This window comes from Leopardus geoffroyi, chromosome B1 (genome assembly GCF_018350155.1).
Source record: "Leopardus geoffroyi isolate Oge1 chromosome B1, O.geoffroyi_Oge1_pat1.0, whole genome shotgun sequence".
NCBI lineage: Eukaryota > Metazoa > Chordata > Mammalia > Carnivora > Felidae > Leopardus > Leopardus geoffroyi.
In genome coordinates, this window is record NC_059327.1 from 8,441,694 (window position 1) to 8,456,753 (window position 15,060).

Consider the following 15,060-nt stretch of genomic DNA (forward strand, 5'->3'; position numbering starts at 1 on the left):
CCTGCTTGTCCTCAGGCGCGGTGTGTTTGGCCTGAGCCCGCTGGCCAAGAGCTTCCTGCCCTCCCCGGTGGCAGCCTGCCTGTTTTAGCTCCAAGGAGAGGACTTCCTGTGGGTGCGGGGGGTTCCCGTTACCCCTGAGGACCCCGGGCTTTTTGTTTGTACCTCTCCCTCGGCTACAGACAGGTGCCGTGCCACCGGGGGGGGGGGGGGGGCTCCTTCAGTCCCCTCCCAGGACTCCCCTTTCTCCCGCCCAACTGCTGCACGCCGTGCGACAGAGCTCACACACCAGCCCTCACACACGAGCCCGTGCTCTCCGTATCTGGGACTCCAGGAATTCTCAGCTGTTCCAGCAGCCACACTCAGGAGTTAGAGGTTCTTAGATTCAGCAGTTTCCTTCTTACCCATTTCTACAGTTAAGTAATTTGTGTGTCTGTGTTTCCACATGGAGGGACTCGGGACTCTTCAGAATTTGGCTTACCTGGCTGCCTGCAGCCCCATGTCTCTGACGGGCTCAAGAGAACTTAGCATTTTGTCAATAATAGCAGTTTTCTCTCCGTATTGGGAGATGAGCTCTATGTGCTTTCAGCTTCCATAGCTTAAGCAGATTCAGAACTCCCTGCTGCTGCTTTCGCATCGTTAAGTCCAGATTGTTTTATAACTTCTTTCTTTAAATCCGTACCATAAGCTTTACAATAATTGTATTCAACTATTTTACACTTGTTATTATCCTTAGGTCACTTCTGACTACTTGCTAATTTTCATAAGCAATTGTCTTATTAGCAATGTACAGTTGTCACTAAGATGAACCTCTGACACCGTCGCTGATGCTATTTATGTTTGTGTAAGGATGTTCCGATCTTTCTGATGGAATGTGGCTGCTGTTGAAAACGGGATCAGGTATTACTTACTGGTCTGTGTTAGGAGGTTATTTCTAACTAGAGGAATTTTCCCAGTATCACTTCAGTTTTTAGTTTGGACATAATTCTTTTATATCAGAACTTTGGCTGCAGGTGACAGAAGCCAAACTCCACTGAGTTCAGTGATTATTTATTATAAGAATATGGAGTATCGAACCTGAAGATAGGACAGTCGGGTTTCAGGGAGAACTGGAAGCAAAGACTAAATGCTCTGAGGACTCTGCATTTTTTGGTTCTGTCTGTCACTGTCATCTGCTGCAATCTTCCTTTCTGCAGACAGGCCTCTCTTGGCTTCTCTGCTGCCCATGTTGGGTAATATTCCCGGAGACCGTTCCCACATTAGATCTCCTAGTACTCACAAGAAACTGATCTCTCTGCATCCCGAATCCGTAAATTCGTCAGGAGAATGCTGATGAATCCAGATACTGGATACTCATGGATCCAGCTTGGCTCAGTTGTGCATTTCTGAATCAGCTATGTCAAGGCATGAGGTCTTGAGGAAGGGACAAGAGGTGAACTCAAAGTTGGGCCTAAGGCCCCCTGTTGGCAGGCAGTCATACTACGCAGAGTAAATGATCTTGGGTAACCAGTCTGATTGGGGGTGGAAGGAGCTGGACAGGATCAGGAGACAGAAACAAAGATCTAATAAAATTTTCCTAACTGGTTGATGATAATGAGTCTTAAAAAACATATCTAACTCTTGAAGGTAAATGTGATAATGAGCCTATGTCCCGGTCTATAAAAGATCAGTATGGCAATTTTAAAAACAGTGCAGATGTTTAGTGTGCCTCAGAAATTTTCACGATGCTGGTATGTTTTTCTTAGTTGAGTGTCAAGGGTACTTAACACAAAATGTGGTACGTTGAGACTCAGTAGTGACAACATTCTGGTGTTCAATTAAAAGAAATAAAAATAAACTAAATACACTTTTGTACGCACATTTTCTTCTAAATTGAATAGATGTATAAGACCACAAAAAAAAAAAAAAAGAAGCCTACTTAATTTGATTCAGGGCTCTTATTGGGGCTACTGCCGCAATTCGTTTGGGTCTTAACCTTTGAGATATTTTATGTGGATGCAGTTTCATTACAGAAGGTGATTTAGAATCCACTTTATGAGCCATGCAACTAAAAAGATTTTAGATGTGATGGCTTCTGGGCATGACAGCTGTATACCTTTCGCTGGGGTTGAACCTCCAGAAGCTAAATTATGGAGTACTTACAGGCACACATTTTTCCTGTCAGGAACTATGGGGCATGTAAAATGCATTTGTGATTGATAGTAGGGCACACAGAGTTTAAAACCCACATTTTTAAAGTTAGACTGGTTAACCTTGTACAATACTGTAACATGGTGCCTCGGAATTAGAAGCACCGTGCGGTAACATTTGCTGCCAAAAGAGCCATATTTATTAACTCAACAAAGCTGTAAGGAGAAGGATCAGAAAGGCGGAACACAGTATTTCATCTCGAGAATCATTTGTGATCTCCATCATCAGAGGCCTCACAAAACCACTTTTTCTCTTGCTTTCTTTCATGTGTGTGTGCATGCGTGTTTTTACTGGACATGCTAATCAATCCTGTAAAAACTGAAAGGTTCCAAATTTTTCATCACTGCATTGTGGCTTTCAAGCTAACCGAAACATTTATAAATCCCCTCTTCCCAATACGTATAAAGGTAAAAGAAAACTAAAAGAACTGAAGACAATAGCATTTTGACTCGTTCTCTTTTGATAACGTAAGATTTTGCAAAAAAATTGCTTCATTGTGCATCCCAGAGCAAGGGGGAACAAAACAGGGTCTTGAACCGTAGGTACCATTTTGGAGTCGGTAAACGCTTGCCATCCATTGTGGCTAGAAATACAGAATTTGAATGTTAGTGGCTTTGTAGAATTTATATAAAAAAAAACAAAACAGAAACAACTAGAGGCAATTTAAATCTAGCCTCATCTCATCCAAAGCCTTTGAATCTGAGAGAAAGCGGAGACGCTAGATTGTTCTGTGAATAAAAGTACTTCATCTGACAAGAAAAGAAGAACAGCGTATGTGTTCCTGAGCTTATTGTGGGGCCCTATTATTTTCCTAGGAATTTATTTTATTTGTGGTTTGAAAAACTGATTGTCACACCTAGTTTTATAAGGATACAATGCCCTAACAGAAGAATATATAATATGAACTACATTGTTTGCCCTCTGAAAGCGCCTGTCTTGACTATCATTTGTTTTCTTATAATCCAAAAAGTGAAACGAAGGAACAAAAAGTAGATATACAGTATACTTTCTGCCACTCAAAAATGGGTCTGATGTTGTTTCAGGATTCATTTTGGAATGAAAGGCTCCATCATGATTAATCCACTGGAGTATAAAAATAAAAATGGAGTTTCTCCTGTTCTTGAAGTCCAGCTCACTGAAGATCTCATTTGTTTCTTTGACTCATCGGTAGAATTCAGGTAAAAAAGAGAAGAAAAGAAAAGTACTTCAGCTGGAAAAGTGCAGAGTTAGAGCTGCGGTTTGAAATGTGGAGACAGGTAGATGTTTTAAAAATGGTTTATAACGGATAAACACTCATTTTGGAAGAGGCGTCGGATAATCTAGTTTGTTAGGGTCTTTATTGTTGGGCTCTAGATCTCTTCTGCCCTGATTAACGGAAGGTGTGTGTACCCGAGATCATTTTAAATGACACTGTGTGAAGACTTATGATGAATGTCTTTTATATTTCCTTTCTACAGAAACTCTACAGAAAGCCAACAGAGAATAAGAATGATGGAAGAATTAGATGTATGTTCGCCTAAATTTAGTTTCTCAAGAGCAGAGAGTGAAGTTAAAAAGCAAAAAGGACGGATGTTGTGTGACGTGTTAATGGACCAGAAAGTATTGCCTGGGGTGGGGAACATCATCAAAAATGAAGCTCTCTTTGACAGTGGCCTCAACCCAGCTGTGAAAGTAGGTGATAAGTATTTTTTTTTTAAACGATTTCTGTATTTTTAGATACTGTTAAGGGACCAATGTGTGACACTTGAGTCCGTGTTGCAGTAAAACATTCTCCCCAAACAGAGACTTTGAGGGTGTTTGTTGTTGTCAGCTTCTTAATAAGGCCAACACAGACCACTCTATTGTTTTTAAGTTTATTTATTTATTTTGAGAGAGAGTGGGTGAGGAAGGAACAGACAGGAAGGGAGACAGAGAATCCCAAGCAGCCTCCGAGCGGTCAGCGACGAGCCAGACGCAGGGCTTGAACCCACAGCCGTGAGATCATGTATGACCTGAGCCGAGATGAAGAGCCGGACTCTTGCGCGACTGAGCCTCCCAGGTGTCCCCCAACCACTCTGTTTAAAATTGCCCCGTGCATCCCTTTGTCCACACCTCATGTCCCCCATCGTCCCTAACTTGCCTTGGTTTTTATTATCCCCATGCCATGGATCACTTTTTGATCAACCTAACTTTCACTTGTTATACTTACTACTTAAAATCTGCCCCGTGCCCCCTGTGGCCATGCAGTCTGTTAGGAGGAAGGTGTCTGTTTTGCGCATTGAGGTAGCCAAGCGTCTAGAATGCAGCGTCTAGCACATGGAAGGCATCAAAGAAATACCTGTTGAGGGGTATGAACGAAGTAAGCTCACAGCTTGCTTTTTGAACCCGGCCTATTAAATTCACACTCCACACACGTATTCCTGCGTGTAGCTGTTCTGACGTTAGCAAATGCTTTGTTGGTGGGATAAGCAAGGAGGAGGTTGGGGAGTAAGAGGTTAGTGGGGGGATGGAAACAAAATTTGGAGCATTTGTTAACTAGCTTAGACTGGAATGAAGGGAAAATACAGATTTCTGGGGAGGGGCGCGTTTTCAGGACAAGGACCGGGTTTGGTTGTTTTTCCCTTGTTCTTCAACAGAAGAGACACAGACTTATTTAAATGAGAAAAAAAATGGTAAAGAAGGGCAGGTTAAATCTGTAGGAAAGAGAATGGTGATTTATAGGGCAAAGTTGTAAGAAGGCCAGAGAGCTTACAACTCAGACCCAGGTAGAAGGCTATGTATATTTTAGTTTCTAGGGAAGAAATCTACCTGAGGGCTTTTACCTATATCCAACCAGTCTCTTTAAACTAAATCATCTTCTACATGAATCCAAAGGTACCTTTTGATTTTTGTGTAATTATTTCGTAGTTTTTATTAAATCCAGTCCAGTAAGAAATAAGTCTTAAAAGAAACCGGTTAATGACTTTCCTAGATTAGATTCTGCTTTTTGACTCTTGGAACAGGTTACTTAAATTTCTGTAACATGGGAGTAATTAATAAAACAGATTTTTAATAAGAATGAGCTTTTGAAAATTACCCAGACCTCTATGGAAAACGTTTTTGAAAAAAAGAACCCGGAGTATTGTTATTATCTCTAATAATCTAAGAATTCACTTCTTACTTGTATATCCAGCCAGCCATTCATCCAGTAAAGGAGCATCTGCCCATAATGTCTGGGAGTTTAAAAATTAACGGCAGTTCTCAAGTTTAGCTATTCGCCCCTTAAGAGCACATTCACGGTTATTGAAAAAGTACAGTTTAACATTGCAACGTATGAGTGAATCTGTTATATAAGATATGGGAAGAGACAAGTGTGTTGTAGAAGCGTATACGTTTTAAGCTTTAAATAAATGAAAAATATACAGAATACTTTCATACCGTTTATGTCGATTAGATGATTTTAGGTTTTATGGTCACTGATAAATGAGTTTCTCTTGTATATAGATGTATGTATACTTTCACGTACATAAACAAGGATAAGTCATCAGAATTTTTCCTGGCCTCACCATTGAAACCAAATGCACATGGTGAATAATTCTACAAGGATAACAGTGAGATTTATGCCAGGCTGTGTCACAAAAATTTCTTCAGGAAGGTCTATTTCTGAGTTCTTCCATGTGTTAATAAGTGCTCTGATATTAATGCATGTATGTAAATTCATATCTTTTTTAGGCCGAATAGTGTCCTTGATGGTCATCTATTCCTGTGCTGATTTTTCCCTCCCTTCCCCTTCCTTCCCCTTCCTTCTTTTTCCTTTTGTTTTCTTTCTTTCTTTCTTTCATTGTTTTCTTTTTGCAAATCCAGCAGGACTTTTCCAGGTGGCTGATAAACAATGCTGGGACTTTGAAGATGTCTGAAACAGAAGAGATATTCAATAAATACTTGAATTTAGATATAAAATTTATAAATAAGAATGGCAGTTTTTAATCCGTAGTCCTATCACGTAAAAATAAAACCATCGTTACTGACACTAAATAAATGTGCGAGAAATAGAGTTCTGGAAAGTATGCATGTATTTGAAATCTGTTGAGAGTTCTCTTAGAACTGGCAACTGGTATTATTTTTGTAGAGTAACGAGCAAATTATGAAACTGTCCTCACTTGTTTTTCTATTTGAAGGCTTGTCAGTTAACAGATGAACAGACCCATCACCTTGTGAAAATGATACGTGACTTCAGTGTTCTTTTTTATAGGGTAAGAGCAAAATTTTTTCTACTTGTGAAATGTCAACCGCTTCCCTTTTCATTGCACCAAAAATGTTTTGGCTGTATGTAGCCATCTAGTGGCCAGTGTGTAGAGGTACAATGAGGGAGAGTGATGTGTGGGCATAATGAACATCTGGAAATTTTATGTCATGGCTCAGTCCAAACTTGTCTCACAGTAGTTATTTTAAATTTAGACTAAGGTGGGGAAACAGCCATATTAGCATTTTACTTACAGTCTCCTTCTGTTTTGGGGTATATAAAAGTAAAATGTAAGAACTCTAGAGAGAGAACTCAATTCTTTGGAATAAATAGTCCTCCGTTCAGTCAGATTTTGCCACTTGCTGTCTGTGTGTTTTACATCATGTAGGTAATTTAAGCTTAGTTTCCTCATCTGTAAAATGGGATAATAAATTTTCTCCATCTACCAGAAAGACTATTTTGAGAATCAAATAAGTACTTGCTAACCTGTAAATTTTGAAGTTGTAAATATGCGTATACATGTGCATATAGTGTTCAAAAAACAAATTTTATCTTTTAAACAAGGTATCATGAATGTGTCTTTTTTTTTTTCTCCACTGTCCATTTTCTGTATTCAAAATTTTTATTTTTACTCTGTTCAGAAAGGCAGCTATGATAGGAGTCTTCATTAATTGGCCTGGAGTGTTACTGAACCTCCTGCTTTATGTGTGTGCCTTGAGTATTATGACTATTTTACTTCTTGAGAGAGAGAGAGAGAGAGAGAGACAGAGAATGAGGTGAGTGGGGGAGGGGCAAAGGGAGAGGGAAAGAGAGAATCCCAAGCAGGCTCTGCACTATAAATGTAGACCCTGATGTAGGGCTCGATCTCATGAATCATGAGATCGTAACCTTAGCCAAAATCAAGAGTTGGACGCTTAACCTACTGAGCCACCCAGGCGCCCCATAACTTTTTTTTTTTTTTTTTTAGTTTTTTTAAATGTTTATTTTTGAGAGACATAGAGAGAGTGGGAGCAGAGGAGAGGCAGAGAGAGAAGGAGACACAGAATCTGAAGCAAGCTCCAGACTCTGAAATATCAGTACAGAGCCCAACGCGGGGCTTGAACTCAAAAACCACAAGATCATGGCCTGAGCCGAAGTCGGACGCTTAACTGACTGAGCCACCCAGGAGCCCCACCCCATAACTATTTTAATATTCTGTATGCTTACTTATTCTTCCAGGGGAAGGTGATTATAGAGAACTATCCATTTTCTGCCCCTGTTAAGTTGGGTATTTTAATACTTCGTTTAAATCGATAGAGGTTGTTTGTGTAATTTTCATCTTACATATGGTGAGTCATATTTCTGGGTCTTGAGATTTTCGCAGTGCTGATGTAAACCCAAAACATCCTCTTTTTAGGAGCTTTAAGTATATATATGTGAGTAGAATAAAACTGTGACAGGGAATATCAAAATGTCTTTTGAGTTAGAATGTATACCGAATGGAACATGTTCTTGGCTAGGAAGGCATTTGAATTTTTATTTTCTTTTTTAGTGAATTTGTAACATGAAAAGTGAAAAAGTGTTGTCAGATCAACAAACAAGATGATCTCAAGTTTTTGGCCCTAGAAATAATGTTTTGTTTTTGTCTGTTGAAAGAAAGTGAGCAGCTTTAGTGTTCTAAAAATAAATCAGATTTCAAGCTAATCTAGTCTTTTTCTTATAACCACATAATTATGTTTAATTTAAAAAAAAAAAAAAAACCTTAAAAGCATGAGAGACATTTTACATTGTAGAACTTTTATATCCCATTTAGATAAAAAGATAATGCTATGCAAAGGATAATTTTGAATACTAATAAGTTGAAAAATAATGACTTAATTATTTCACACAAATGTTGTTTGACAAATATTGCTGAATCTTGTCAATACCTTTTTCTCAGATGAAAAGAAAAGATTATATGGACATATGTACAAGCATGTAAATTTTAACCAAATTATTTTCAGAAATGACTTTAAGAACGTATCTTTGGCTCCTTAGCAACACTGTCTTATAGAAATATTATAATGTTTGGTTTTTTGTTTGTTTTTAGTGCCGGAAAACTGGATCTGTTATCTCTAAACACTGCAAGGTTTACAAGCGTCCTAACTGTTGTCAGTGCTGTTGCAAAATAACTGTGTGTCGCTTAGGAGAGAATAACAGGATGACATATTTCTGTCCTCGCTGTCAAAAAGAAAATCCTCAACATGTTGACATATGGTGAGTTACCTAATGTAAACGTATATACCATTTGCCCTAATTGGCTAACTCAAAAGCTATTAGTAAGAACATAATTCAAAGACATTTGAACCCTTGGAAGGAAATGGTAAATAACATCAAAACACCAGGATAGGGCTCCTAAGTGACTCAGTCAGTTGAGCGCCCGACTCTTGATTTCAGCTCAGGTAATGATCCCAGGGTTGTGGGATCGAGCCCCGCGTTGGACTCCGCCCTGAGTATGGAGCCTGCTTAAGATTCTCAGTCTCTTTCTCTTTCCCCTTTTCTCTCTCTTTCTCTTTCTCTCTCTCTCCCTCTCTCTCTCTCCCTCTCTCTCTCCCTCTCCCCCGTCCCCCGCTCACGCACACTCTCTCTCTCTGTCAAATGAAAACAACAACCACAACAGAAATCAGGATAAGCTGAAGACGATAAATGGACCACTTCTGGATTCAGTAGAACAAATGCAGTTCAGATGTTAATATCTAGCATTTGGTTTTTATCTTGTTTGTAAAATGATTACCAGGAGGTGTAGATAGGTCAATAATTGGACAAATGCAACTCTCTTCAAAGGTTTTTTGCTTTAGTTAGAAATAATATTAAAAAACCTAAGCCACATCTCTTTACAAAATTCTTGTCTTATTCGTTAAATAATTGGCTGCTTGCTAAACAAGAACGCGGTGACTCTTGCGGCTGCTGAGTATGTCTATTCCAATTACGCCTTCCAGAACTAGGGAAATAACCACAGGATAGGTTCAGGGACCCACTGAGATGGATCTGAGCTACGACTCCATTGATCACCTGACCTCTCTAAGCCCCTACTTTGTCAGTGGAGCGCAATGCTGTTTTGAGTCTCTTTGAATTAGCCTCTGTTTGGAGCCAGTGTCCAGTGGTCCCCAAAAGGTCTGATTACTTCCTCTTCCCCAGTGCTCAGTTACCCTGGTAAAAGGCTTTAGGTCCCTTTGGGAAAGCCTGGGACAAATATCAATAATATGAAGGAGTGTTGGGCGCCTGGGTGGCTGACCCAGGTGTCTCACTCTTGATTTCAGCTCAGGTCATGATATCGCAGTCCGTGGCATCGAGTCCCACGTCGAGCTCCGCGCTGAGCATGAGCCTGCTTGGGATTTTCTTTCTCTCCCTCTGTCTCTGCTCTTCTTCTGCTTACACTTTCTCTCTCTGTCTCTCAAAATAAATAAGCATTTAAAAAGTAATAATATGAAGGAGTGTATGTGATCATAAGCCAAAATAACCAGTACAGACACAAAGCACATGAAGTGCTGTAAGAGTTCAGGGATGTTCAGTGTTTATATGTACACACAAAGCTGGAAAGATGTCATAGAAAAAGAGTGAAGTTTGCTTTTTTTTTTTTAATGTTTTATTTTTGAGCGAGAGACAGAGCATGAGCAAGGAAGGGGCCGAGAGAGAGAGAGGGAGACATAGAATGTGACGCAGGCTCCAGGCTCCGAGCCGTCAGCACAGAGCCCGACGCAGGGCTTGAACTCACGAACCGCGAGATCATGACCTGAGCCGATGTCTGATGCTTAACTGACTGAGCCCCCCAGGTGCCCCTGAAGTTTACTTTTAAAAGACAGCCTTTGGTGAACTGAGAAAACAAACACCATTGGGAAGGTGGAGCACGGAGACCCTGACCGTTAATGAATAATCACGGCATGGTCGAGGGATGGCGGTAACACGGGCCAAGCCACAGGAGGCTCTGGGTTGGTGGATCATAAAAGCCAGTTTTACAGGTAGAATGGGATCAAAGACTAGGAATTATTAGCTGTTCTGGGAATGGTTGATGTATTGCCTAACTCAGGAGATTAAGGACTCTTCATTGCGGGGGGGAGGCCAAGAAGCTGGTGCAGTGACGGTTGCAGGCCTGAGGTCGGGACCCTGGGAACGGAGAAGAGGAGCAGGACTTGGGTTAAAAATCTTAAAAGTCAGCGAGAATTTTGACAGGTTTGCTATGTAAGGTGATGTAAGAAGTTTCAGACCAAATAATAGGAATGTTCACTCAGAGGGTCAGGGAGAGTTGGGATGGAGTAGAAAAGATGAATTTTGTCCATGTAAAGCAACAGTGGACTGTCTGAAGAGATGTGTTATGGGCCCTGTCACAGTTGGCAGGTCATGGCTTGATGGTTATTACCGCAAGTCTTCGTTTTGTTTATTTATTTATTCATGTTGGAGAGAGGGAGAGGGAGCACCAGCAGGGGAGAGGCACAGAGGGAGAGAGAGAATCTTAAGCAGGTTCCATCCTCAGTGAGGAGCCTGACGTGGGGCTGGATCCCATGACCCTGGATCATGACCTGAGCCCAAACCAGGAGTCCAACGCTCAACCGGCTGAGCCACCCAAGTGCCCTTACTAAGTGAAATACTCAAAAGAAATCAGTTCACAGGGAACGTAGAGAGGCAGGAACCAAGGTCTGAGCTTCAGGGAATATCCAGAGTAGGAGCAAAAGAGTGAGCCAGGAAGACACAGTGATGTGCTGAGGAATAAGTGCCCAAGCAGGGAATGAAGCAGCTGTGGACCCTGGGGAGGGAGGCGCCATCTTGCCCAATGGCAGGCTTAGGCCCACGGGCTGGAGGTGATGGGCCGGAGGCGGACTATGGGGGAGGCCCCCATCTGCGCCTTCCCCCGTGTGTCTGCGGCAGTCTCCCCGCCCTCCCTGCCCCTGTGGTTTCCTTTTCATCCCCCCTTCTCTTGTTCTAAGCTCCCCAACCACTCACAGCTTCTTCCTCTCGGTTTCTTCACCCCACCGTACTGCCACCAAGATCTGAGGTATATTTAGATAATGTATTTATTGTGCAGATTTATGGCTTTCTTAGTTTTAATGTTATAGGTGTACTCTTATCTGACCAAATGTGTATGACGCAGTATCTGGCAGAAGGACATTGCATAAATGTTTGTCTCCTGAATAAATGATTGATGTTCTCTATTTATTTTCTGTGAATTGATAGTTTTGGGGGTTTAAAAAAAAAAAGTATTCTTCCACATGATCAAAGAAATATGTTGATTGTCATGTAAATGTTGATTCCAAAGGTTGTTGGAAACTAGGTTTTAAAGACTGAAGGGTTCCCTGCAACAGACGTAGGGGCATCTGTGAGCTAGGGGAGGCCTTGCTCTGCTGCAAATATTCTGAGCCCTGCAATCCGTCCTCTCTCCTAAGCTACTTCTGACTTACGCATCGGCATTCAGCTTAAGACATCATTTGGAAGAGCAACTGTATATTGACAAACAAATGTGTGTATAATAAGACATTTGAAAACTAGTAGCATTTGTCCTATTCTTAGAGATTTCTATACCGAAGTGTATTCTCTTCATTTTCTGGATGAGTTTTTGAGCATTTTTAATGTTGATTCCATTTTCTCATCCTAAGTTAAAGTCATCTCAAATTTAGTTGAAGAAACACAAAAGCCCAACAGCATTGATCCCTCTTATTCTTTGAATCACACAAAGTTCATTTAACTCCTTCATGAAGCCCTCCCCCAATTTTAGTGTTTATGGATTATGCCACACTGAATACTTACACCATTTATTGTTGGCTCTTTGTATACGAGCTAGCGTAATATATACAGGTGAGTGTTTTTTCCTTATGAGGAAACTGCTGTCTTTTCCTTTTCTGTGCTAGTCTTTGTTTTATAAATGTTTGAAAATTTGTTACTACTGTCTTAATTAGTGTCTGTTATAATTCAGGTACTGCAAATACATAGACAAAGTTTAGGGGTGTTCGGGTGGCTCGGTCGGTCGGCATCCGACTCTTGGTTTCGGCTCAGTGTCACGATTTCCCGGTTCGTGGGAGCAAGCCCTGTGTCAGGGTCTGCTCCGTGTCTGCTTGGGATTCTCTCTTTCCCTCTGTCTCTGCCCCTCCCTGCTCACACGTGTGTGCATGCTCTTTCTCTCTTTCTCAAAATTAATAAACATAAAAAAACAGTTAAAATTTAGCCCGTCAGAGTCTAAGGTGGGGAGTGAATGAGGAAGTAGATCATTACCCCCCCCCCCCCGGGTTTGGAATGGACGTGGTGCAGAGGGCACTTTTGTACCAATAGCAGTGGGGTCGTTCTTCCACGTTGGGGAGGGCAAGGAAAGGTGAAGAAGGTGACCTTTGAGATCTGTGGAAGGAATTCCTCCAAGACATGAGGCAGGAACATGCATGTGGAGAGCTGCCGGTGGGGGGGGGGGTTTGTTCCTACCAGGAGACACGTTCAGGTCTCTGAAAACCATCTAATTTGGAAAGTATTGAGAATTGGTTGCTAGTTAATGAGAAGTTACTGATGTTCACAAGCCAGTTCTTTTTTTTTTTTTCTAATGTTTATTTATTTTTGAGAGAGAGTGTGAGGGGGGAGGGGAAGGGCAGAGAGAGAGGGAGACACAGAATCCGAAGCAGGCTCCAGGCTCCGAGCCGTCAGCACAGAGTCCGACAAGGGGCTCGAACTCAGCGACCACGAGATCATGACCTGAGCCGAAGTCAGACACTTAACCAACTGAGCCACCCAGATGCCACTACACTCCAATTCTTAAGGCAGGTCTGAGCTGGCAGAGATGTCTGAGGGGAAACGGAGCAATCACAAGGCACTTAGGAGACATGAATGAGGAAGATCTCTAACGGGTTAGTCTTGATAGGATAGCCTTGTTTTGGGAAGCGAGTTTGTTCACACAATTGTCATGTTTAAAAACATAATTTAAAAGGGATTCTTCTGAGTACAAGGGAAGAAACCCAACTCAAATTATCTTACACTAGCATGGGAATCTGTGGGTCTTGTATCCAAAATGAACATTGGTGTAATTCATGGGATTGGTAAAAAGGTGTAAAAGCTCCAGTCTCGGGAACCGGAACCCACCGAGGCACCCTTGGGTGGGCACTCCACAGACAGAACAGGTGGAAAGAATAAAGGCAGATCTAAGGTGCTTCCTGCTTAAGCCTCTTCTCTCAAGACTCATGATAGTAAATTCCTTTCAGCAGAAGAAGCATGTTCTGGAGGGCTCCCAGGAAGGCCCCGTGCCCCATGAGGGAGGGTCCCGGTGAGACTGGAGTCACCCCGGGAAGTACCAGTGCCCCGTGAGGAAGGGGCCCGATTAGAATGGAGTAGCAGTTGGTTCCATTGAAATAGCAGTTGGGCAGCAGCATGGATGTTCTTTTTATTCAGTGTTTATTTTTCGAGAGAGAGAGAGAGAGGGTGTGTGAGCAGGGGAGGGGTAGACAGAGAGAGAGACAGAATCTGAAGCAGGCTTCAGGCTCTGAGCTGTCAGCACAGAACCAGACTTGGGACTCAAACCCACAAGCTGTGAGATCACGACCTGAGCCGAAGTCAGACGTGCAACTGACTGAGCCACCCAGGTGCCCCTGGGTGTTCTTTTTATTCAAACGTTCTTTAAATGGTGCTTTATTTTGCCTAACTTTCTTTTTTAATTAATGTGTACATTTCTACCTTTGAAAAAATAGTCTGTTTTGTTTCGACAAAGCAAAATGAGTTGTTTCCCATACTTGTACGTAGTTTCCATTGAGAAGTGCAAAGATTTCCTTGGCGACACCCTCATCCTCCACCTGTATCTTAAGTCTTTGGTTTCTGAGAACACAGCCCCTCCCCATTACCTGATAACCTGAGATCATAGGTTTTTTTTTTGTTTTTTTTTTTTTAATTTTTTTTTTTTTAATGTTTTATTTATTTTTGAGACAGAGAGAGAGCATGAACGGGGGAGGGTCAGAGAGAGGGAGACACAGAATCTGAAACAGGCTCCAGGCTCTGAGCTGTCAGCACAGAGCCCGACGCGGGGCTTGAACTCACGGACCGCGAGATCATGACCTGAGCCGAAGTCAGATGCTCAACCGACTGAGCCACCCAGGCGCCCCCTTTTTTTTTTTAATTTTTTTTTTTAATGTTTTATTTATTTTTGAGACAGAGACAGAGCATGAACAGGGGAGGGTCAGAGACTGAGATCATAGTTGTACCCGCTAGTGTTTGCAGTCACTGAGAGTATGTCCTAAGAGAAGCAGGGAAAGTCCCGGAGAAAGCCTTGAGGTTGCCTTCACTTTGCTGATGAGAAGAAGACAAAGAGCGCTTTGGAAGAGCCCTGGGAGGTGATTTAGAGAGGGACATCCAGGCCGTTAGAGCAGGTGGGGCTTGAGGGATGACAAGCAAGAAATGGCGATCTTCCAGAAAGCAAATTCAGTAGATAACGTAGGACAAAATTCGTTCGTTAAACCTCTCTTTGTGGCATATCTGTGGAACTCTATATTGCAGTGGGAGGAGATCTTCTTAAGAAAAGGCTCTATGTCCATGTATGTGTAAGATGTCAGATAATGACACGCAGTGCTCGGAAGAAGCGTCAGCCTCAGTGAGGGGACACATGGTGACAGGGAAGCTCATTTTCAATAGGTTGGGTGGATGAAGTCCCTGAGGAGACTTTTGAGAAGGTCTGATGTCTTGTAAAGATCAGGGGCGGG

The 15,060-nt window shown here is 41.9% G+C and overlaps 1 protein-coding gene across 1 annotated transcript in view; it reads left to right on the plus strand.

The window, feature by feature from the left end:
- NEIL3 (nei like DNA glycosylase 3) overlaps positions 1–15,060 on the plus strand; it is a 51,913-nt gene that overhangs the window by 21,085 nt on the left and 15,768 nt on the right. Inside the window, exons 3-6 of the mRNA XM_045452381.1 lie at positions 3,231–3,365; positions 3,645–3,858; positions 6,324–6,398; positions 8,457–8,623. Coding sequence (XP_045308337.1) covers positions 3,231–3,365; positions 3,645–3,858; positions 6,324–6,398; positions 8,457–8,623 — 591 coding nt within the window. The remainder of the gene's footprint in view (positions 1–3,230; positions 3,366–3,644; positions 3,859–6,323; positions 6,399–8,456; positions 8,624–15,060) is intronic.